The following is a 26,740-nucleotide window of genomic DNA, read 5'->3' as shown; positions in this document are numbered from 1 at the left end:
TCCATCACAGTGAGTGAGCAATTGCCTTTTAGACAATGGTCAGAACTAATCTCATAATTTGCAATTAGCATCTATCTAAAAGAATGGCTAGTTAAAGTGTACCTTCTCAAAAAGAAAGTCCCTCCCCAAAGAGAAAAGACTATATACATTCCCAGAAATATAAATTCTTGAAGGAAAGACATTGCTGGACTTCAGTGTAGTGAAAGCAGAGGGGATTGCAGAACACAAGATGCTGAAAAGAGACGGAGTAGACACACAGACAACAGAAGGAGAAGTTTTATTCTGTAGACTCCAGAGAATGCAGTCACAGACAGTGTTTTAATTGGACCCAGGTGAAAGGCTGTATTGAAAGGACACAGCAGGCAGAGGGGAATCATGTGCTTTTGAATAATTGTCCCTTCACTTTCTATATTTCTAGTCCTCATAAAGTGTCTTTTGATTTCAAAAAGTCTGTCTTTTGAATTACAAGACTTTTCAAAAGTTATGTCTTTTTGGGAAAACACTGTAGGCAGAGATCTGCTTTAAGACAATAGACAGTTTCAGGATTGGTCACACAACCTTACTTCTGTAACCTGCAATCCATTCCTAGAGACAACACAGTGTACTGCTATCCAGTTCTTATTTTGGAAACAGTTACTATTCCTTGTAGATGAAAGATGGAAAAAGTACTAGCTATTTACCTAATTCTTCATAAAAGTTTAAGGAGAGAAAAGTCCAAGTCAAGGATAAAAGTTCTGCCTACAATGTGATCCTTTCAGTTGTGTTTGTAGTGTGTATACTCACTAATATTTCTACACCTATCATACATTAAAACCATATGAAGTTCATATATATATATATATGTAATAATTGTGCTAATTTATTACTTACTGAGCTAATCCTGACTTTGCAATAGGCACTGTGGTAGGCATGTGCCAAAACACATTTTACTTTACTTTATGGCTTACGAGGGACTTATATGTGGGATGCCACATGCATAGATGATTCTTTTCACCTTTCTTTCATACAGTAGTAAGCCTTTGACTTATTTTCTCAGTTTTCAGTCCTTCCTTAATACTCCTTCCTCTCCTCTTTGAAGGACCTCATGACACTGCCATTCAGTTTCTAAAGCACTATATCACTACTGCTTTTTGTACTCTGGAATTGAACTTGCTTCTGTTACATTGCTTGTTTTCTTGCTTGTATGAAGACAAAATCAGGTCAAAAGAATCTAATGTGAGAATCTGGATATTCTTTAGTCAAACACATTAAAGGATTTCTAAGCAAGATTATGAGTGAAAAATATCACGCAGTTGACTCACAATATGAATGAAACCATTTTCTGTCTGATTTACCATGAATTTTCCATTATTCACAGTAACTTTGGACCTCATAAATGCTCATCTCAGAGTTGCAGTTTAGAAGCCATTTTCTTCTTCATGAACGCAGACATATCTTACCAATTTTTTTAAAGAAAGATAGTACATTTTTTATGTAGTGCTTCCAGCTATTTTCCATTTTGAATGACCATAAGATGTAGGTTTGTCCATATAGGTTTTAAAAAGATGGTAAGTGTATAAATATTCAGTAAATTATGTTTAAAGCCACTATATAAATCTCAGTATATATAAATCCAGCGTTATTTGGAGTATACAAGTGTCAGAACACTTAACTCTTACTACTTTCTCACCCTTTATTTACTTGAGCTTATATTACTTTCATACTTTGTTAAAATTATTTGTGTTTTCTCAAGATCAGTGATACAAAAGGAAAAGAACATCTTTATGAGAGATTTTTAGTTGGTTGGTTTTGTTTTCTCTAATATTGCCTAGTGTTAATTTATGTCTCTTCAACTATCTTGACCATTGTGCTTTTCTTGCATTGGCTCTCAGTCTAAACAAAACTTTCGTTTTCAGTTCCCATCATGCTGAGCATATGTTTTCCTAAGAAGTTTAATCCACTAATTTTTATATTTCATTACCTTCATTGTATTTTTTTTCAAAACAGATTGCTTTTAAAAATCCTGTGTGGTCTTGTGCTTTCTTGCTTCTGGGACTATTTCTTTCCTGTTTCCTCGCACAGTCTCATTTAATTTAACATCCTCAACTCATAGTCTGGAACAAACTTAATGTCTCTTTTTATCAAGTTAATTCTATATCCACCATAGATCCCAGGTGATAAAGCACATATATTTGGCAAAATGAAAACTGCTTGCTGTTTTAAACAATATTTAATAGGTAGCTTGTGCATAATATTGTTTGAGAAAAAATGCTTTCCTCCTACAGTGATTTATAAATGTCTTTGAATGCTCTAAGCTAATGAGCATTTTGTGTTCCTGGTAGTAAATATCTCCCTACAGGTGCGCACAAACAAATTCCTTCTTTCTCTTGGAGTTTTTATGAGAGTCTTTACATCTTCAGTTCCAATCATGAAGCATGGCTCAAATTCCGGAGTTATTGACAGCTTGTGTAAAAGTGTGATTGACACCTAAATGTAGTCTTTTTATATTACTTTTACATATTTAAAGTGCATGAAAACACTTTACTCTTTGTGTAGCAAACTGGATTTATATGCAATAGTAAATAAACTGAAAACAATTCTATTTAGTACATTCTTTACCTCATCTATACACATTTAACATATGAAGAGTGGTCTTTATGAGATTTACAGTCTTCATGGAGAGATGTTTAGTTAATAATTAAATTTTCTGAATATAAATTATTGAGTTTTTTATTCATTTTATACAAAAAAATGACATACAATTTTCTTATTTTCAGTTTTCTCACTTTGATAAACTTTCTAATTCCTTATCCTAGGCTTAAATTGTTATGACTGTTTGTAATCATCAGTCACTCCATGATCCCTCATTTAGACATTTCATTACATTATATCTTTATATTGTTCTATTACTTATATATCTCTTATGCATGCAAGCAATTCCCTTCATATATTTCTCCTTAATATCGTTCATCTCAGCTCCTTTATCAATATATATTGGTTTAATAACTCATAATTAGCTATAAACCATTCACAAAATCACTTTAAAGGACACAGTGTCATTCAAATACCTTACAATGTTAGCATATTTAGTCTCTGAGGAGAGAGTACCAGATGCGTCTGTCCTAGTTATAATGAGCCTCACACAGAAACATAAAATTTCCTACCAAGAGCTTTTGCCTTTTTGTCCTAGCAGCAGCATACAAAAAAAGGATTGAATGGGTTTATATCTTTAAAAACAAAAAGACAAAAATAAAAATTATGATCACTGCACAGTTCTGAAATAATTTTTCACTTTTTGTTTTAATAAGCTGAAGAATTAAGAAATAATAGGCATTAAAAATGCAGCAGTTATTTATTTTTTTAAAAGGATATATTAGCCATAATTTAGAACCTGGATAAAGAAATAGTATACAAAAAAATGTGTCTAGTTGAAAATTGACATACAAAGCTCTTATTTTCCCCTTTTTATCACAACTATATTCATATTCTGGATTGTCCTCTCAATATTAATTTAGAACTTCTGCCTTAGTCTAAAATATATAATTTTAAGAAGCCATACACTTAAAAGCATATTATCAAGAAATATGTGGTAAATGTTTAATCAGCTGTTGCTTTTCTGGTTTTAGCAGACATGATGATGAATCAAAAAAATAATTTTTATAGATGAAGTATTAGAAATACTGTATCAAATATGAGAAATTTTTTTTTAGAAAATGATCTTGTTCAAAGAAAAATGTGTTCTGAATCTTGCTTTGGGGTAGGGTCACAGCATATAATGTAATTTACATTTACTTTGATGTAGCTAGTGGCTACTTTCTATTATACATTCTGAAGCAGAGGAAAGAACTTAATGTTAAAAGATTTAAATGTAATGGTAAAAAACTTAAATTATACTCTTAACTTGTTTTCACTTTCATTAAGGTTGGTTCAAGCATCATCAATTTCTTTGAAGATTTTCATCTTGTGAGCAATATGAGGAAGATTAATTAGTAGGGACAGGGAGTCAAGTAAAGACCATGTAAAACACAATTTTTGGATAATGTCTTTATCAAAAAGGCATAAGACACAAATTGTAACTAAAATAAAAACAGACCAGCTGTCAGTGAATGCACTGAATGGCAGTTTGGCTAGACATTTGTATTTATAAGAACTGATGATTAGTTGTACCTATAGAAAATAAAATAGAGCATTTACCTAAGAAACATTAGTATTCATATTTAGGTAATTCTGTCAAAGAAAGTATTTATAATCAAAATAATTGCAAGCCTGGTGCCTAAGATTTATCTTCACACTCCAAAACAGAATTCATTGAGACATATATCATCTTTTGAGTAGTCTTAGAAATACATTTTTTGAGTGAGAGAATAGATACAAGATTAGCTCTTTCACTGCCAAAAAATGTCACAGATTTCCTTGGAAATAGGTGACATCTATCAGTTTACTTACTTTACCTGTACTTCACTTGCTACTTCTTTTTTTAAATCTCTTCTGTGAAAACACTTATCCTTGTTTATAAACATGAAAGAAAGATAAAGTTCTTTGAGTGGCATAAGCAGCAAATGCGCAAAGACCCTGAATTATTCATAGAGCAGATGTGTGAAATACTGGACTTTCTTCAATCCTAGTTTAATATTCTCCTAATGTTTCTGGGATGAATTAAAAGGTATTTTAAGATCCTATGAGTGTTTGTGGGTATGTTGCTTTTGTTAGTTTTGGTTTTTTCCTGTGGCTAATGTCAACAGTAAAGTCATTTTACACTTTCTGACCTGTATCATACACATAAACTCAGTGCAGTTAGAATGTTAACTAATTTCTAAGGTGAAAAGCTAAATAATATTTTTTTACAAGGTAGTTAATAATTGGTTGAAGTGTGCCAATCTATTTCAATATACTCTCCACTGCATTTATAGATAAAAAAACCTATTTTTTTTCATGTCACAATTATTTTATACTTTAGTATAGTGCTGCAGTCTTAAACAATAAGAAGGTACAGGTAAATTATTTTTTTCAGTCAATTATTGTATACTTAGACAAAAGTAATCAAAACTCTTCAGGATTTTAGTCATATTAGCAGAATGGAGGCTGTCTTTACAAGTAGTTATGTTGGAACCAACATACTGAACTCTTTCTAAGATAGAAATTAAACAGGATTTTGGAATAAGAAATAGATGTCAGGTGCTGTTGTCAGATTTATTTGTTAGGTGATTTTTTATTACTATTTTTTCAAGAACAGAAAGAAATCTGCTGCAATTGTGCTTTTTTTTTTTTTTGATACATGTTGAAGCAATCTCAGTAATTGCCATTGAATTATCAACACATTAATCTTTCATTAGTTTATAAGTTTGTATTGAATTGCGACCAATTGAACACTAATACCAATTCTACATCTTATACCTGATTTCTGTTCTCACAGCCTTGTTTTATAATTAAGATATTTTTATAAGCAAAATAAATACCAGGGAATAAATTATCTTAATTTTCTTTTGCTTATTATATTGGCATTCTTACCAATGACATTGATGACTTCCTTCACCTTATATTTCTTTTCAAAGATTTTGCTTCTCTTGCTAAGTACAATAGTAAGTGAGGAGAAAAAAAGAGTGTAAATGCATATTGTTTCTTGTTTTAGGTGTTTGCCTAATTACTGTGAACATGGTGGTGAGTGCTCACAGTCCTGGAACAGTTTCCACTGTAACTGTGCCAATACTGGTTACAAGGGAGCTACTTGTCACTATCGTAAGTCTAAAATGTTTTCCTTTACTTCTGATTGAATTTCTTCACCACAGAACAAAACAAAACAAAAAGAAAAAGAAAAACGAAGTAAAAAATATTTGTACTTATCATTCATAAAATATCTTCATTCATAAAAATACTCATAATTTGGTTTGATGAAAGCCTTGGGAACTCAAAATATATAAGAAAAAAGTTAATTGAAAGTTTAAGTGTTTTTCTTTTACATATTTTGTATTTTATATAAGATAGTAATATCCTGTCTCACCTATATAACTCCACTTTCTGAATCAATGCATCATTTACAAATATAGTAAATTCATCTGTATTCAAGATAACAACTAATATTTATTATTTCTGAGCAGTGGGACTATATTCATGTCCAAAGGTAATCCTGTGCTAAACCTCAAACACAAGTTTATGTAGTTTGCTGGATCAGGAAGTAGATTAGAAGAAAATAAACACATTTTGAAGTCTAATTTAATGTAACAGCTAATTTCACAGGAAATGCTTTACTTTACAGAACTGCTTTCAGCATATTCTGGGAAGAAGATAAAATAAGTACTTTGGCTTTGTTACATCTCTATAATAAGTAAAACTCCATAGACATTTACTGGTTTGGGGTTTTTTTAATATTTAAGATTGCCCTAATCATCAGGTAAATAATTCTATACTTATATATTGTCTATATAAAATCTATATAATCCTTTTTGGCAGTTTTTTACAAAAAGAATGTATGTCTACACAAAAGGGATTTTTTGAGAAATCACTGATTTTAGAAGACTGCCTATTTAAATCTTATTCGTACAAAGTCAACAGTCATAAATAACAGTATTAAGAAAAACGATGTAAAATAGAAAATATGCCAATAGTAGAGATGCTTTTGATGTTGTACCCCATCAAAGTCTAATGAGCCCAAAGTGAAGATGAAGGTGATTTGATTCATTGCCATTTGAAAAGTCACAAATTGAATCATGTGATGATGTCTATGAGGACAGAGGGAGGTTAGGGTTTCCTGATGATTAGGACCTAATGCAAAATGCAATAATATAAGTTACTGAGGTTTTTTTCAATTGTCAAAAATAATAATGAATAAATTAACTTTTGTCATTTCTAAATTTAGCTAAAAGTATTTACTCTAAGGAACCATAAAATTACATTTGAAAATTGCAAAAATTGTTTATTATGGATATTTCATAGAGTAAGTAAAAGAAATGGTTTGCCTCTTTTTATAGTTATTGCAGTATAATGTCACTAACAATCAGGTAAAAAAATAGAGAGATAACACTATTTTAAAAAAAAGCTTATTAAAAAAAAACTAAAAAAGTAATAGCGCTCATAATTACTTTTCATTATTAATCTAACAGCTCATTCTTTTTGGCAGAATTTTTTAAAGTTTTAATAAATGATAAAATGCAATTGAATTTTGAAATGAAAAATAAAAACATGACTGCTCAAAAGAAATATAATAGTTAAAGGAGAATTTCAATTAATATGTTCAGCTGTGGCATCATCATCATATTTTCTGAGATCCAGTTATAGAGGTGTACTCATACAACTTTTTTTACTCAGATATATGATATATAAGAGGTATCACGGATCTTTTTTTTAGACCTAGACTGATATAAAGTATACATGACAGGGAACCAAGCAGCTGTCATTTTGTCTTTGCTAATTTATTTCTTTTACTGAAATCTCTGACAAGTCACTTGCTTTTCCATTTAAAATGTGAAGAAACTAAGAAGTGTGAAAGCCAAAAAATGCTTACCTTCTCTTTACATTGCTACAAGAGCAACAACAAAAATTTGACTTGGTTGCGATAGTTAATGGGGATATCCTCAAAATCAGATTACCAGTGTCTAAGTGTCTTTCTCCCAGTGGTTTTGAGCTGGAATCACAGAATAAAATGCTTAAAAAAGCACCTTGTGATAGCCACAATAAATAATACGAAATATGCTTAACAATTTCTAATAAAGGCATAGTTTTGAGTGCATGAATTTTTCTTCATTCTTTAGCAGAGATAGCACACACCCACCTTCTTTTGCCAATGTCAAGGGTCATGCACATTTCTTTTTTATAATTTCCTGAATAAAATGTAAAATCATGCCATTACATTTGTGATGGAGTATGTTCTTTTACAGCCATCTATGAGCAATCATGTGAAGCCTATAAACACAGAGGGATCACTTCAGGCTTTTACAATATTGATTCAGATGGAAGTGGCCCCTTGGGACCATTTCTTGTATACTGCAATATGACAGGTGAGGTGATAAACTTCCTTAACTTACAGCTGTGACTGTGTGCATGCTCATTATATTGAAACACAAGCTATCATTTAAGAAGTCTCTGCAGTTTGTGAATTTAATGTAAACATGAACAACCAAATGAAGGTGACTCCTTAGCTCAGGATATTGGGCAAATAATTAGACATAAAAATTAGAATTATAACAGGATTCGGGCTGTGAAGCTAACACAGCATTCCTGTTATGTTTTGCATAAATGGGGCATGTGTTCCATAGGGAGACAATGTCATACTAGTTAATTTTTGGGGAGCTGTTTTGTTTCCACTGAAGTTGCAATCTCTTGAGGATACTTAAGAAAATGAAAAATGTTTTATGAGAAATTTTCTGACTTTCCCCAATAGCCTCCTGAAAAATTTTACTTTAGATCTGGCTTTTGCTGGGAGGAATATTGATATTAAACTTCATCTTTCAAACTGCAATGTGATCTTTTGTAGAATACAAATGCAACCAGTGGGACTCTTGCAGCCTCACCTTTGGACACCCTGTTGCCCTCCTGCAACCTGTTCTTTAAATCTGATCATGTGTATAACTAGAAGCTTTAGATGTCAGAATCTCTTTTTGGACTGCTTTTTAACAAAGCAGTTGATGTTGTCTCTGTATGGTATATTGGTATATGTCCTTTCAACTAAGATTAAATTTAAATGGCTTGTTGAAATTTATTATTATTGGATTTATGACTGTCTCCTTTACTGTTTACTTATCTCCTTTTATTTAAAATGCTTTCCGGCCAAAATGACTGGAAGATTTTAATGTTTTGTTTGACAAAAAAATATTTTTACAGAGTTTTAGCTATTTAAAAGAATACATGAATAAGCTAGATTTGAACTGTCTAGGGCTAGATATGCCCTAAGTGTTGAGAACTTAGAAACCATATAGTAAGATTTTGATGTTGACTTGAGCAATTTACCTAGTCTCACTGTGTCAGCTCCTGACTTTGACTTCTACACTTAACTGTGCTTGCTCACAATAATCATGCTTCAGGCTGGCACAGGCTTTTAAAAAGAAATATTCTAGTGTCCTGTGAGACTAAAAGAGACCAAAGAATCATGGCAGAAAGATGACAATTTCTCTAAGTGGGTATAACTCTCCAAGGTACAGTGTAGTGTCTGATTTATCCTTGTGTGTCCATGAACAGCTGTTCCTGTTTTCCTCAGTCACTCCTTATTCACCACATTAAGCAAACATAATTGATCAGTTCTTCATCTCAAGATGCATTCTGACAGGATGAATCTTCTATATTTGTTTTGTTCCCAGTTTCCTCATGACTGGTATTCCCTTTTCTCACCAGAGGCAGGGAAGGCAGATGCCCACATTTCTTACTGCACTGCCTTGCCTTTGACATTCAGGGGGCTCTGTTTTCAGGCAGCTGGGAGGGAGGTGCCATTTCCTGATTTTATTCTTGGAGATCAGTTTCAGACTCAAAAGCCTACAGTTCACACTGGCAATTAAAATGCTACAAACTTTGCAGTTATCTCTTTTTCTTTTTTGTGTAATTTTGAGAGTGTGACAATGAGTTGAATAGCCAAACTGCTTGTCTTCATTTTTAGGTTCAGTGTAATGTTTAAATGTGTTTGTGTCTGTATCTAGCAAAAAAACCCCACAACCACAGAAAACAACACCCAAAACAAAAAATGGAACCAAAATTTAAATTTATATTTCTAGCTATCTAGTTTTTGACAGTCTAATTACATCCTTAATAAAATTTTATAATTAGAGAAAAAATATTTAATTTTGTTTTTCTGACTGTTATTTATTTTTAAGTGACCATCATTATTTCCTTTTTATGGATATTTTTATATGATCTGCCGCGTGTGGTCTATAGGCAGATGATGAAATAAAATACAGGTCTAGATAGAATACTACTGTTAAAATACCTGAAAAATTATATCAATACTAAAATTTAGAAAAAAAAATGGTTTTTTTCCAAATTACGCTGGCCATAAATATGCAAAAATACAATGACCATGAATCTGAACTCGACTATCCCAGATAGGCTATAACTGGAAGTCTTGTCACCCTTACCTTGAAAGGGGTTTTGGTCAGAAGAGTGAGAGTTACAGGTTTTGAAAGTGCGAGTTGAAACAGAATAAGCTCATTTTTTTCTTATTCACAGATGAATGATCTTGGCAAAAATACAGAACAGAATTATACGAGCCTTCACCATGCCTACTACTTCATTTTAGGTGGCAGTAATAATTCACCTCTATGTAATCTTAGTTTTGTAGTAAACACAGTATGCACAGGATACTTTTGTTTCTTTCTATAATAGAAAAGGCCTGTAGGCCATTTTCTCATACAGAATAAATTAATTCAAGCTATAAGGACGTATGTAATGTAGGTAGATTCTAGGATACAATTAATGGTATTTTATGCATTGTTTAAGCCTGGGGAAAGTAACAGTAGTGGACTTCCCTTCTAATCTTTCATTGCAATTTACCAAGTAAACAATATTTTATTTCTGATACAAATATTTGGGTGTCATCACATATTCTTTCCTTATTGAATAATCCTAACTATTTGAATATCTGTGTATCATGGCACAATGATCTACCTATGAATAGAAACAATAAATAATTGTTTTAATTTCTGGTCAATGATTTATGTCTGTTTCATGGGCTCCAAAGGGCTTTTTGTCATCAAAGAAGTTATCTTGAAGTTTGGCAGATTTCATCATACTTGCTCTTTCCCTTACTAACTTGTACAATGCTCTGGTTCCTTATTACTTTTCATGTGTGTTTTGAAAGATGCAACATGGACAATTATACAGCATAACAGCACCAACCTAACCAGAGTTAAAAATGCTAATCGAGAGAACCCACACACTGTGTTTTTCAAGTACTCTGCCAGCCTGGACCAGCTTCAGGCTACAATAAACCTTGCAGATCACTGTGAACAGGAGCTGGCTTACTACTGCAAAAAGTCAAGGCTTTTAGATAAGTCAGGTAAGTAAAGCAGACAAACCTTACTATGTTGTATCATGCCTTAGATTTAACTGGCTATTAAAGTTATTTATTTCTAACAAGGCTGTTGCATTTTGCTACTATGGAGTTTGAACTACTTCAAGTATTGAGTTCTCAGATTCTATAAGTTACCAAGAGATATTTGAACCAGGAAAATGCAAATGTCGATTTATAATGATTTTATTTCAGAGAATTAAATTCACAAGTTAATTTCTCTCATAAGACTTTTAAATTAACAAAGATTGTTATTAAGATCCTCTCTTGTTTGATATTACAATATTTTTTTTAATTTTAAAGAAGGAAATAAATTATTACTGAGGAAATATTTTCTTAAAGAGCACAAATTAGCATGTAGATACCAGCAGAAGTTAATGTGTGCACTTAATGTGCATATTGTGAGTACATGACAAAATACATCAATAACATTGAATTTCCACTATTCAGTATAAACATTCTTATAAAGCTCAGTATTTAAAATGTAGATTATTGACAAAATTATAATTGCCTTAAGAAATAAAGAAAGGTCTGATCTACTTAAAGAAAAGTGAAGTTACGTAGTCTATTTAAATTTTAACACTTATTGACACATAGGGGGTGTTAAGACTTTACTCTGAACATCTAAGCACCCCAAATAATGTGGAAGTAAAATTCTCATTGTTTGCTTTTTTTAAAAAAACTAAGTGAAATTTTTTGGCTTGTGCACCAGAAACTCTTAAGATGCTAAAAATTTATTCCTTGGCATTCTTTCCTACTAAGCAGAGAGAATGCCTCTGTGTGAAGCCCTCTCTACTTCTGTGTCTAAGCTCTTTCTTTATACATTCTTTCTCCCTAATTATGGCATGGACATCTCTGGGCTTCTTAGGCTGGTGTTTGCTCTTAAAAGAATATCTGTTTGAAAATACCTCCACAGCAAAAAAAGTAAACCTGCTGCTTAAGTTGTCCCAGTGAACCTTCTTTTTACTGTAGGCTCCAGATTAAAGCCATGTTTAGATGTTCAAAAGCCTGGTTTGCCTCAAGTAGAAAGTTTAAAGACCTTTTTTTTTTTGTCCATGGAGATGGCATGTAAATGTGCTTAAATAATTCACCATCTGTATTGTTATGCTGTTTATATTACATATAGCTGCATATTTATACTATGCATATAAATGTGCTAAAATAAATGTTTTAGAAGTGTGCAATCATTTGTGATTTAAAATTTAGTTTTGAATTATACGAATGAATAGGTGTGAGACTTATATGAGACTTCTACAAATTTTCTAAAATCATTCTTTTTTTAAACTCAGTTTTTGCTGTTTATAATCTTCAGTAGGTATGCCTGAGAAATAGAAAATTTGATGATGGTTACATAATATATTTTTTGAAACATATAGCCCACCTAGTAATTCTTAACTGACTGTATTTCAGGAATGCATTGTATTCAATAAGCCTGGATAGCATTTGCAAATGTTCTCGTTAAAGAAGTCATTGGTTAATACGCTTATGTGATCATTATGAAGAAATCTCTAAGCATTTTAATTAATGGCTTTGTTTTGCCTAGGAGTACTTTCTGCCAAGGCAGTGAAAAAATCTGGGCTAATCAGTATGAACTTGCAGGATTTCACTAAATACTTTCTCCCCACCCTATTGAACAAATAACTGAGACCAGCTTTAAAATATACCCCAATGTCCCTAGGGAAACATTGGGAATGCTAATTCATTGCTACAATATAAGCCTAAGGCATGCTGTTAAAGCAGCAGAAATATTCTGCTTTTTACAGTCTTAGTTGCTAGAACCTTTTTAAAGTGTTGTCTGATAAATTATTTATACATAGTCTTTGGGTTTTTTTCCTCCTGTGATAGTTTGCAAACACAAACACTGATATTGGACATTGATGCCATTATGCAAGCTTGACTTTTCAAAAAACTGCTCACACTGTTTTTTGGCCTGCTGGGCTGACAGTTGTGTGGTAATGAATGCAGTCAATATGTTCACAATCTGAAAGATTGTCAGTGTAACAGAGGTCTTATCTAACAGTGAGGTTTAATAAGCAGTGGCACTTGTAAGCAAAGTTGAGAGTAGAATAAATTCCAGCTTCTTCATGGGGGCCAGGTGCTGAAAATGGAGCTCCATCCAAAGCAAAAAAAAAAATGCATCTGTAAGAAATTCTATAGTTTAACAGTACTTGGCTGCTTCTCATGCCTTGACTTTCATGCCTCCATTGCCTTCTTCCATCTCATTTGAGATGGTTTATCTTTATGCTTCATATCATTTAGCTATCATGTGTTCTGTAGATATTTCTTCTGTTGCTATGCCTGCTTGGCAATATCTTTCAGCTTATTCTGCAGTACTGTAACATTAAAGAAACTAAGTTTTATCATTTTGCTACAAACAATGCTGACTGGATGCACCAAGGAGAAATGTAATAGTCCTGGGCAACCTCACTGCTGCTCATCAGATATATCAGTTTTATTATGGGATCACCATTAACACGATTTCTGTTGTCTCTGAGTACATAAATTCCAAATTTGGTGTCCATGACCTAACAGCTGTCTTTGAGCATTTCTGATTAACACCGTTACTCAGCTGCTTAAAGCTCATCACAGATAAGGATGGTAGTACTCTTGGTAGTGGGATGAGGGCATTTCTGTGACTTCCCTAATTCCATTTCTGGTGGTTCCAACATTTGAAATTGATCTTTACTAGGGAATATAAACTATCCTGATTTTTAGGATGATTATATATCCGCTTTCATGGATCATTTTAAAATGAATTATATAAATTGACTGCTTAAGATAAATTATTCTAATATCATGGCTGGCTGAATTAGGTACTATGAGTTCTCTTTTCTACTAATGCAAGCAAAAATCTGTGACAGTCACTTAATACATGATAATGAAGTATTAAAATGAATAATTACTTATCGAGTAAAGGTGGAAATTTATTTTTCCTGGTCATTTAAAGGTTTTAGAATTGAGCAGGGTTTTTTTTCTTCTTAAACTTTTTGAAAATCATTTGGATGGGAAAGCTGAGAGAAGTAGGAGACAAGACTAGGCATTGATTTTCTCTAACCTTTTTAGATGGGATGCCACTGAGCTGGTGGATTGGAAGAACCAATGAAACTCATACTTACTGGGGAGGTTCCTTGCCTGCTGTACAAAAATGTGCTTGTGGACTGGAGGGAAGCTGCATTGATTCCCAGCATTACTGCAACTGTGATGCAGACAGAGATGAATGGTGACTTTTTACTGTTCATTATTTGCAATAGTTTTTTTATTAAAAGTAAATAAAGGAAATATACAGGCCGTAGTGCATTTACAATACCAAGGCAGTTGGAAATCTAAGTTGCCATAGTGTCATCTGATCCTTTGCTATAGAACATAATTTTTCACAAAGTTATTGCTATATACATTAAGTATTATTGCTAATTCTTTCACTCTTAATTTTGGGGAAGATTTAATTTTACAGATACTTTCTAGTCTTTAGTATATTGCATGTTATAGATTAAGATAATAGTTCTGTAGCACAGCTTCAGTTAGTTTTGGACTACTGAATGTAATTAAAGTTAAAATAAAATGGTCTGTGAAGAAAGTTAATTTTTAGCATAATTTATAACTACACTTTAATGTTTAGACTTTTTAGATACTTTTTTTTTTCATCCACAATATAGATAAAGAAACTTAGTACTCTTGCTTTCAGTGAAGCAAACCACTCATATGGAGTCCTATTCAAAGAGAATAAATGGATTTCTAGGGTGTACATATTCCAATTGTGCCTAAAATTCTCTGGTGCAATTTACAATAACTTTCAAATAAATAATATAATGAATGAGTTCTTGTTGTAGCTTCAGATCTGAACCTGACTTTTCATTTAGGAGGATCAGATACACCGTTCTCAACAATAGCTCCAATGCAGCACAGGATTTGATAAAGTAGAGAGACTTTTCAAATGAAATCGCTTCTGTTAAAGAAACTTATATGGTCTTAAAATTATGAAGTTAATTTAACTTCAGTAAATCAAGTTCAGTGAGTACATTAATATATGCATTTAAAAAAATCAAGCAATATATATTTTTTTTCTTCTGAAGGTCCATTCTTCCTTTAAAGGAGCTACTACTGAGTTGGGTTGCAAAATGCTTGTTTCCTTAACATGATCAGGGAATTCAACACACACAGAAATGAAAATTCAAGAAAGAGTTGATGGAAGAATAATTCTTCACAAGCTTCAAAGATTTCTGGAGAAAATAATTTCCTATTACAGTAAAATTCACAGGGTGATATCTGCAACATTTATTCCAATAAAGAGACTAAAAAAACAAATACAACACTAAGAATTTCTCTGTTATTATGCTGTATGAAAATAAAAACAATATTAGCTTCTAACACAAAAATAAGGTGTTAAAAAATGAAGGCATTTTGAGAAAAAATAGCGCCATTTCTCAGACATGTAAAATATTCTTGCTCAGTTTTGTCATTAATTCAATCCATGCTCATATATATAGGTTAATTTTTAATGGTAATATATTTGTAAATACAGTAGATGAGAGGATTACGTGCATGTCTTCACATGCACATCCACTTCTAGTAAGTTGCTAAGATGTTTATGAGTGTATTAAAATGCAAATATAATGACTTTGGGTTTATATTTCTGTTTGCATCCACTTTTAACATTTATAAGTTGAGATTCTTCCCAGTGACTCCCGTGTTACAGCAATTATGTGTACACTAATTTTGGTTATTGTGGTTAGCGTTGTATTTGGTTTCCTATAGACTAAAGTTTTGGATCAGTTGACTAGGTACTGTTCACTGGGTGGACAAGTAGGTAGCAGCTATACTTGAGAAGCATTTTGAGCACAGAGAACAAGTTACACACCGTGGTTTTGAAACATTGGTTTTGACAGTCTACTTTTATAGTGAAATCTGTCTTGTTTCATGCACTGGACATAGATTTAACTCTCCACTCCTTATTTGAATGATCAAAATCTTTAAGTCTCTGGAACCCCAGAACAGAATTTTTTTTTTTAATCTGATCCTAAAAATGTAAAATTTGAAAATCCCCTCCACAGAAGATAATTTCTATTCAGTTTCCTTTTGTTTACAGCATAATTTTACTGAAGCAAACACTTCTGGTTTTTTGAGGGATTTTCTTTCAATTCTAAATTAGAAACCTGCAATATCACACCTCATGAAAAATAAATATTAAAAAAAAAAAACATTTTGCATTCCTCAGTTTGCTAAAAAAATGTCCATTTGTTTGCACTCTGCTCCAAAACAGATAAACAGAAATTGTTTTTTTCAGAAGAAGGATGATGATGATGAGAGGAAAGGGAGGGGGGGGGGGGGGGAAGTCATTAATTTTATCAAATATGAGGAATTTATGCTGTTTATTCTGAACTATTTGCTTTGCCCTTAAAGAGAAGACTAAACCATGAATGGACTGAATGGACAGATTGAATTTTCCAGAATAGTCCTGAGTAACTGAGCATTTCCATGGATTTAGAGAGAAGAATTTTAGGGCCAAAACCGGTTATGAAATTTAAAAATTGAGTTCTGGCACTAAGTCAACAAAGATTTTAAACAAGGAACTGGGTCTAATATTACAAGTAATACATGTGTGCTCAGAGTGCAAATATTGCTTACTTTCTTTTCTGTTAGTTTCACAGTTGTAGTATATACTGTTTTTCCTGTAGTCAGCATGACTTTATACTTTTCTACTTGGATTTTTTTTAAACTTGTCAAGGTGGGAAAAACTTAGACTTACTTGAAAGTTATATTAAGCCATTAAATACTCCATATTGATGACAGAGTCAATTAAAGATACAGTATGTCTTCAGCAACATAAATTCATTTGCAAATTTGACTTGAGCAAATTCATTGACTTAGGCAGCCAGTTAAGTTTTCATTTATTTTCTCACAGTTGTTTTATGGTTACAAGCATAAAACTATCCACTTCCAGTGAAATTCTTTTAGCCCTGTCAAATGAGCCCAATATTAACTCCAAAGCATATGTATCTATTTACAGTTTTTTGTATCACACATATATATACATATTTAGGCAGGCTTTTTTTTTTTTTTTAAGTTTCTTTCCTTTTCCTCAGGAATGTGTCAATGATAATGAAATATTTACTGGAAAGACTTAGGAGAGATGTGGCTTTCATTTTACCTTTTCAGGACAAATGATACTGGCTTCCTCTCCTACAAGGACCATCTACCAGTAACTGAAATTGTGATCACAGATACTGACAGACCAAACTCGGAAGCTGCTTACAAACTGGGGCCTTTGCTTTGCCGTGGTGATAGTAAGTAACTACTGAAGAGTCTTGCTAAACAGTGATGCATTTTTCCTGCAATAAGTTTTAAATGCTATTTGTTACAAACCTAAGATAAACTTCTATAACAACCTTAGCCAGATCTTTTTGGAATTAGAAAATAAAAACTTGCCATCATCCAGTGCAAACCATAGAAATAGTAAACATTTATTTTTCATTATATGCATCAATAGTGAAAACAGAAAGTTTTATGATAATTTCAAACAGATATTTTGGTTTACCCAACTGGAATGAAATTATGAATAAATCATTGCATGAAGGGGAATCTATAGCTGGTTATCATATCTTGGGGACATACCATTCACTAGCTGTGTATGCATCCATCACAAAACATTACACATATTATGTCCTCTGAATTTTTATGAATCTAGGAAAACAATACTATAGGAGAGTAATTCAGTGTATGCAATATCTACATGGAAATTTTCAAATACATGTAGAAATTTAAATATTATAAATTTAATAATAATTCTAGATTTACATTCTGAATACATATATGTGGTAACCAGAATAATATGCTTGTGCAAAATGTTATTGAAGATTAGTGGTGATATTTCTGTTTTAATAATTTCCTATTCAGTGGAAAAAAGAATGTGTTTGGCTTATATTCAATGGTAAAGTATTGCACAAAATTCTATGTCTGCTGCTGTCTGTAATCAAAAATTAGGAATTAGGAGAATTAGGAATTGCTGTAAACAAGCCCAAGGAATTCAAGAGTTGGATGGGCAATATTTGATATACAGTTGAGTAAATTATTACAATATTCAGTTAGGTTAATTTCCTTAAATCACGTTATGAGTTTTCACGAATTTACCTGTTATCTATATTAATTATTATATTTAATATATAATAGGTACATTATTTAGAGATATTTTCATTCTTTATGTGATTTTCCTCTTTAATCATATGATGTCATGTTTGGTTTTCAAATTTTATCAATTTATATGAGTAAGAGAAATATCAGTAAAGTACTGATTTATACTCTTAAGTGCATTCAGAAAAGCACATAGATAAAAACATATAAATTAGTATCTATTAATTTTTGTGTCATCTCTGTCTTTTTAGGGTAATTATGCCTGGAAGATTTGTTAACAGATGTATGTTTCAGCACTGCATTGTAATTTTCTTATGAAAATTCATAAGACTTAAAAATCCCGTGGGGTTCTTTCATTTCACTAGTCTGACAGCTGATTGTGAACTGATCATCTGTCCTACATATCATGGGGCTATGATATAGTATTATGGTATAATTCAGAGTGATAGGACCTACAGAGGTCTCCTGCTGACAGCAGGATTAGCCATGAGTTGAGGCCGCTGGTCTCTCAGTGCTTTGTCGAATGGGTGTTTGAAGCATCCAAGGATGGACCCTGCACTGCTTCTCTGGGCAGCTTCTACTGCTGCTTGGCTGTCCTCAGTGAGAATTTCTTTTTAGTTTTATTAAGCTTGAAACTCTGAGCTTTCACCATAACCACTGTCTTTTATACTCAGCCCTTACACCAATGCAAAGACCCTGTATCTGTCTCTTTGATGATTTCCCCTTAGGTTTTGGAGTCTGCTATCAGGTTCCCCAGAAAACCTTTTCCTTTCCCAGGCTGAAGCAACCCAGTTCCTCCTGCCTGAAGGGCAGGACAGGTCCTCCAGACCAGAACATTCTGGTGGCCTCTGCAATACTTGCCCCTGCGTATTAATGTTTTCCTTTGCTAGGGGAAAGGAAATTGGAAGCCCAATGCAGGTGCTCTCTTACAAATGTAAAAAGGATTAACCACCTCCCTCAGTTGACTGGCCATGCTCACTCAGCCTGTGGTGCAGCAGATCTCCATTGTGGTCATGGACAGTGAAGTGAGTGCCAAGGACAGCAATGAAAAAAAAAAACATTAGAGCTTGTGTAGTTATAATTACTGGGGGGAAGAATTTCAATTCCACTACTCACTAAGTTCCCAAATATTATTAATTACATAACCTGACCTCAGACGTGACAAATCTTAAAACATGGAAGTCAACCAGCTTCCCAGGAGTAATCTCTAAAACATACAGACAGCTTTGACTCCTACTGACCTCCCTGACTTCATTTGATGTTTGCTTAGTCTGGGTGGTTGAATTGCTGCAATATTTCACACTGATGATGAATGATCACAGTATTTCTAGATAAGCTATGATAGAGAATTGTAAAATATCATTGAGAACAAGCACAAGAACTCAGTCTGAATGTCAGAGAAATATTCATCTAATGCCATACAACATTATAATATTTGACTTCAAAAAAAAGCAATTTTGAACTGAAACAAACTTGGTGAAAAGATTTTAGACTATAACAGTTCATGGTCATAATGCAGAAAAAAACTTGAAATAAGAACACTGATTGTTAAATAATACAATTTTTATTAGTCATTTACATCATAAAGACAGTATAAGAAGGCATGCATTTAAGGAGGTAAGAACTAAAATTTGAGAAAACAAAATTTCTGAAGGAAAATAATTATGTCATAGATTTTGGCATAAACCAAAGTGTTAAGAAAACAACAAATCCTGAGTGTATATAATAAAATATCTAAATACAAGTTATTATATAATTTGTGGCATGTTATATATATATATATATATATATATATATATATATATATATATATATGTATATATATATATATATGTATGTATTAAAAATATTTTATAATATATATTACCCATATTATGAAATTATATTATATGTATATTATGTGTTATAATAAATACTGAGTACAGGACTTCATAGATTTTCTTCCCATGGTCATTGTGTGTCAGCAGAGAATTTTGTAGTGAACATTTTCTTTTATATTCATTTTTACAGTTAACATAAAGAGCTATGACTTGCAGTAATTTCTGAGTTCTACATATTAATTTTCACACCAGACAAAACTGATGAATTTCATACTTTTGCCAGGCCACTGCTTCTAGCAATTTGAAGCTGCAAAAGGAAAGAACACCATTATTAAGACTTTTTTTCCTAATCTGAGGTTGCTGACACCCATGAGGATCTAATTAAATGCACTTTTAATGACGTTTTTCTTTGGATAGATGAAGAATGAAAAAAAGGTCTAGTGGCAAATACCCATTTTTCAGAAGTGCTGTCAAAAAAGAAAGAATAGATATTCTTGGACTCACAGTGTGATTTGAATATTCTTCAAAGAGATCGTTACAATTTTTGCTTCTGTCACTCTCCAGAACTAAATGATACAATTGTATTTCACAGGAGACATCCTTTATTAAATAGGTTTCTGTTCTGATAGACATAATTTTTTCAGAATAACTGACTAGCATACCATGTAAAAACATGGAGCAGAACTTTAACTGATATTTATAATACCTTCAGTACTTCATTAAATGACTCAAATCTAAAAGATCATAAATTCTTATTCTATTCCTTATGGGACAGTTACCTGGGAGGAAAATAAATGGGCAAAATAAAGTAAAACCATGAATGATTGGTTGAATTGAATTGCCATAAACCATGAAGTCCACTGACAAACTTTCTAATTAGATTTACTTATTTGATTGCCTCCAGAAATTAATGTATCGAATGCAGTCCAGCAGAAATTGGCTATTGTTGCTTTTTTTTTTTTCACTCTTTTATTTAATATTCCATTTGTGTACTTCTTTATTTTAGGTTTTAAGGATTGATCTCTTCAAGGAAGTATGTTACTTACAAGGAAACCAAACCATATTAGTCAGAGTAAGACAGGAAAGAGTTGCCTTTTGTAAGAAAAAAAATCCAAAAGTAATATAAATATAAATGCAGTCTATTTGATAAAAGTTTTTTAAAATTGCATTCAGATGTTATTTTTTTTTCAGCATTTTGATAAAGATACCTCCCTAAGTTTGTAAGATGCCATGGTACAATGAAAGTACTAAAGATATTCTAGAAGAATATGGCCATTTAAAAAACATTAGTCAGTAGTATTTGGTGACACTAACACCACACATATCAGTCACGCTTACAGTTTTCTGTCACCTTCAAAATGTACAAAATTATTTATGACTGATTTGTTTCTATAATTCCTTTTCTTCTCTACAATACGTTTTAATAAATTGTATGGTATGACTGCTGGTATCAGACTGAAAAATACATCTAAATATAGTGAAAGTTAAGATCAATGTATATACACTGAGCAGGGTAACAGGAAAGATTTTGAAGCATATGAGAATGAACAAAATCTTTGGTACATTAATAGATAGAAATTCTATGGTCTTCATGAAAAAAAGGAAAGAGTTATCTTAATTATTTTTGTCATTATTGAAGTAAAAGCTAGATGTTGAATAAATTCCAATAGAGTCAGTTGATGGGAGTAGATTAAAAAAAAAAAACACAACACCCTTCTGTGTTGGGTCTTTTTTATTCTTGTTCTTTTCATTACAAAAGCTCAGTGGACATATTCTGATTTATTACTATGAATATCTAGTGAGAACATAAAAATAAATCCAAAATACTGAAATATAGCTAATGTACCAAAATTATGTGTATTAAATGGGTGATTATAATCTGCCAGCATAAGATGAATTCTTGGGCAAAAAACCAAAATTGATGATATAGATCTTAATAAAAAATAATATAAAGATACTATCATGCATTGTAAAGATAATATATCATTCAGCAGGAATTTACATTAATAAGGATAAAGGTAGTACTGGTGAAGACAAAGATAGACTCTAATAAGGTATTTGATGGAGTCTTGTTTACTTGGCTGTATTAAAAAAAAGTTGAATTTACTAGCATTTACAATGCTAGCATGTAAATGCAAGCAGAAAATCCATTCAATGTGAGTTCTCTGACATTTAAATGAAGAAATAAATAGTGTGAGCTTTGAATGTAACACAGACTAACTTTATCAACCACTCATGATACCTTCATTAAAGCAGTGAAGTACATTTCTAATTTAGCAAAAAAAAAAAAATCTGGTTCATCTCTCTTCATTACATGAGAAATCAGGTCATGTATTTTATTTTCAGTAGCAGAAGTATTTGTAAACCATGTGTTCAACTATTCCCCCTTATTTAGCATTATATAAATTAATATTAATTCATATTTGTTCTAACCTCGGTCTAATCAACATTGTTTGGGTCCTCTTTGCAGCTTCCTGCATAATCAAGAGGTTTAATACAAGTCTGTGATTACCATTTTACATACATGAAGAGAATGTAAGGTTAAAGGATAACATTAAAGAAGTTGAGGTTCATTTTTCAGTGAAAGCATTTAAATCTCTTTGCTGAATTTGGGCATAATCTGAGGTGGTGTGTTAAAAGGAGTTTCATAGTAGAAGAAATTTCAAATAATATTCTTGAAAGCAGGAAATAAAATCAGGAAATTATTTAATGTTTGGGATTTGAAGCTACACTGTCTGTGAATACATACATAAACACAAACTGACAGTAAAAGCATTTGTGAATTCTCCATAAATTGACATTTTTTAGACAAGAACACATTCAGGGAATTTATATAGACCATGTTATATCAGACATTGAACTAGATGATCACAGTTTTCTCTTCTGTTTTTTTGTCTATGGATCTTACAGTTAAAAAAACCTCAAAGTACAAAATATACTGTTTGGCAACATAAGATCTTTCTTTTCTCTGCTTCAGCATTCAACATCCCTTCCCTGCTGACAGAATGAAAATGCAACTGTTAGAGATATCACAAGGAATTGATAAAATGGTGAACTGATTTCAGTTTTGAGTAGGAACTTGAAGAGTGCAGCAAATTGCAATTGCATGATTGAGAAAGCTAATTTATCTGTCTTGTTATTTTTCCCTTTTTTTTTTTTTTTGTGTTTTTTTTTTATAGTTTCAAGTTGGTAAGGCTAGTTGATATATTCCAAAGACGTATGTATATTTTTTCAATAAAAAAAACTTCATGGATAATTTATAAGAATAAGACATTCCTTCATTTTACTCATAGAAAGACTGCAGTCTTAGATAAAATGCTAAATAATATTGATTTCCTAACCAAATGATGGTTGGCAGTTCCAGAAAACTAAATGAGACACTGTGAGCCAGATGCTTTAAAGCTAAGGAATTCTTTTCCCACCCTGATTTAAAACAATATAAGATATTTGTAATATTTGTAATTTGTAATATACTTTTGTATATTTTGTATTTGTATATTTGTAATATACTTTCCCTAAGCCTATATTTAAGCTGCTTTATTGATAGAGTATCTTTATATTCATAAATTACAGTTTTCAGAACTGAGAAAAAGAAGAGTTAGACAAGAAAAGGCACTAAATTAAGAGAGGAAAAAAATAAAACTTCCTATCCCTGCCCTCCCCCAAGGACTCAATTTTGATTTACAAATATAATTTAAATACTTAAATGAAGCTAATTGTATCATTACTTTACTGGACCGTTAGTACCCCTATTGCCTCTCTTCTAATTGCTGGCAATGGTGTAACAATTTTGTATAAATTACAGTATTAAATTTCCTATTGTATTTGAATCACTGGTAACAGCCAGCCCATTATTTTTAAATAGCTGTGATACACAGCTGTTAGTCACAACAATTGTGAAGTTTGCTCTGTGGGAGCTATGACCTGACACAGCTGAGGAACATGGGCTTAAAACTGATCCCAATATGTAAGGCTGCTGCTTTTTTCTGGCACTTTTCATAGGTTGGTAACTTCAAGAAGCCCATAAGGCAGCACAGGAGAGCAAGGTGAAAAACTGTGTGTTCCCCTCTCAGCCCCAGCCATCTGTTCACAGCTGCTTTACCATGTAAATATTGTCCCAGTGGCTGCTTTGACTTGTGATACCTGGCAGTACTCCTGAGCGTCAAGAGTCACAATGAGCAATTGCCAGAATATGTGTGAAAATCCTGCCATGCTGCTTTTCTAGGGTTTTCTAGGTTTAGGTTCCAAACCCTGCCAAAAATGCTAACTCATTCCTCTGCTGGAATGAGGGAATGGACTTTAATTTTGCTTCACTGGCTGTGGGTTAGGCCTCCATATACACTGTATTATAGGGTTTGATTTTGCAGGGAAGAAAGAAATTTTCATATTTTTTTTCTTCCCCCTTCCTAATCCTAAAAGCAGAATGTGACTGGGTCAAAAATTACAGTTCTACATAACTGTTAGACTGAGATCACAACATTATCAGGAGAATATTCAGTGGGCTTGATCAATTAGCTAAGAAAGTATTGAATGTCTTATTTGGTTTAGAAAGCAATATAGTTTAGTAAAGAAATACTGATATATCTGTAAAGATTCAGATTAACAAGGTGCTTTGAGTCGAACACAGTAAATGAAGATTACGTCCTTATTAGAAGAGGGTGATATTAGAGATTTTACATCAGCATTTAAAAAATTAATAACAAAACCTTGCAAATTATGATTGAATGCTTACTTAAAAAGAAATAAAACCAGGAAAATATCTAACATAATTTATTAAATTTTGCAATTTATTTCTTTGATTTCTTCCACAGGAGATATTTGTGCTGCATCTTTGAGATATCTGGTAAATTTCACTGGACTACAATGATAACAATTCTCTTTTCCTCGTTATGTAAAATAAATACTTAACAACTCTCATAGTTACTGCTTGTACTAACTAATACTAGAGTTGTAGAGGTTAGAAAAGATCTTGAAGATGAAAGGTCTTAACTGTCAGCCTCGCACCACCCCCATGTTCACTGTTGAACCATGACCTCAAGTGCCATACCTACAAGCTTTTCGAACACTTTCATCCACTCTGGGAAGTCTGTTACAATGCTTTACAACCCTTTCAGTGAAAAAAAAAAAAATAATTGTCATATTTAATCTAAACCTGAGGGCATTTCTTCTCAGCCTGTCACTTGTAACCTGGGAGAAGACACTGCACTCTGCCTCACTACCCCCTCCTTTCAGGCAGCTGCAGAGAACAATAAGGTCCCCATGAGCCCCCTTTTCTCCAGGCTAAAGGGCTCCCTCAGCCACACTACTTTAATGTAGGTATAACACTTCACCCATAGCTGCTATGTTTGCTTACTTCATGAAAGGATATATCAGGCCATAACCAGACTTTCCAGCTGAGATGAAATTAATTATGTTTCCTAATAATTGTTCTTTTGTTGCCTCAGCCAAGCACCTTTATTCTTGATGAAACATTATTCTACATTCCCAATAATGCCTACAATTTTGTGTTATGAGCTAATAGGGAAGCTTCTGTGGATGTGAGACTCTCTGAAGACTGCAACCATTCTTAAACCTGGGAATATTCTTTTGTTTATCAGTTATAAAACTTACACTAGAAATGTTAGATAATGCTGTATCTATCATCCTTTCATTCTGTTAACCAGGAACATTTTGGAATTCGGCTTCCTTCAACACAGAGGCATCCTACCTGCATTTCCCCACCTTCCATGGAGAATTCAGTGCAGATGTCTCATTTTTCTTTAAAACTACTGCATCCTCAGGAGTGTTTTTAGAGAACCTGGGAATTCAAGACTTCATAAGGATAGAGTTACAATGTAAGTAACATGACTGATGGTGGTTTTGTTGTTATTGTTATTATTATAAAAATGGGATTTTATTTAATGTAAAGGGGGAGTATTTAAAAACTGTCCTCTACCTTTATTACTTCTACTACTACTACCAGATCATTATCATTATCAGAAAAAAACACAGCACTGAAACTAAACAAGTATCCATTTGAGGAAATTTTCTGCCCCAGGGGTTTCTTAATCTAAGAGCACAGCAATCAGCCCCTGACTGCTAAAACTGTTTCTACTTCTTGTGTTCAGTGCATCTCTACCTCCTAATTCTCTTCCTCCAAATTTTAATACCAGTCATTATATGTGGCTGATGGAAGGCTCACTAAATCACCATGTGTGACTCAGACCTCTTGTGCCACAGTATCTTGAGTCACACAATCTTATCTTTTTTCTTTTTGTTTTTTTTTCTTCAATTTTTTTTCATTTTATTTGTACAGACATAAATGCTTAGACTTACAAGCAGAAATAAATTTTTGTTGCATAAGAGAGAATTAAACATCCCACTAAATCCAACATAAGATGACCAACATAAAATGAAACCTTTATCTTAGTTGACTCAATGTATTATTGTTATATTGCTCATTATTGAAGAGGAGAGTATTTGAACGGATAAAGCATTTTTTCATTAGACTTTTGAATTAATTTTAAATGTCACATTAATTGAAAAGTCTTCTTGCCTGTGACTGAGAGTTCTCTAAAATTGTTTCATTAGAACAACTTTTATCTTGGGGTTAGACAATTCCTCATTTTTTTCCAAATCAATTTTGTTATCAGGCTCCACTATTTTCTAGAAAAGAGTGCAAATAAATATATACGTTGTATTGCAAAATATTGCCATAGAAACATTAAATATTTTTTATTAAGAAATAAAATATTCTTTTTTCTTGGGGGGATGTTTTGCCCATGTTAACATCTTATGTTAATGAAACAAACCTTCTGTAGTTAGTTAAATTATATAATATTGTGTAATT

General features: G+C 32.3%; 1 protein-coding gene across 1 annotated transcript in view; it reads left to right on the top strand.

The window, feature by feature from the left end:
- CNTNAP4 (contactin associated protein family member 4) overlaps positions 1-26,740 on the top strand; it is a 203,388-nt gene that overhangs the window by 150,562 nt on the left and 26,086 nt on the right. The window contains exons 11-16 of the mRNA XM_031507421.3: positions 5,609-5,715; positions 7,851-7,970; positions 10,757-10,954; positions 14,030-14,186; positions 17,120-17,247; positions 25,575-25,745. Coding sequence (XP_031363281.2) covers positions 5,609-5,715; positions 7,851-7,970; positions 10,757-10,954; positions 14,030-14,186; positions 17,120-17,247; positions 25,575-25,745 — 881 coding nt within the window. The remainder of the gene's footprint in view (positions 1-5,608; positions 5,716-7,850; positions 7,971-10,756; positions 10,955-14,029; positions 14,187-17,119; positions 17,248-25,574; positions 25,746-26,740) is intronic.

Source organism: Lonchura striata, chromosome Z (genome assembly GCF_050655825.1).
Source record: "Lonchura striata isolate lonStrDom1 chromosome Z, ASM5065582v1, whole genome shotgun sequence".
In the NCBI taxonomy this organism is placed as follows: Eukaryota; Metazoa; Chordata; class Aves; order Passeriformes; family Estrildidae; genus Lonchura; species Lonchura striata.
Note: the sequence above shows the minus strand (reverse complement) of the source record. Positions and strands in the feature narration are given on the sequence as shown.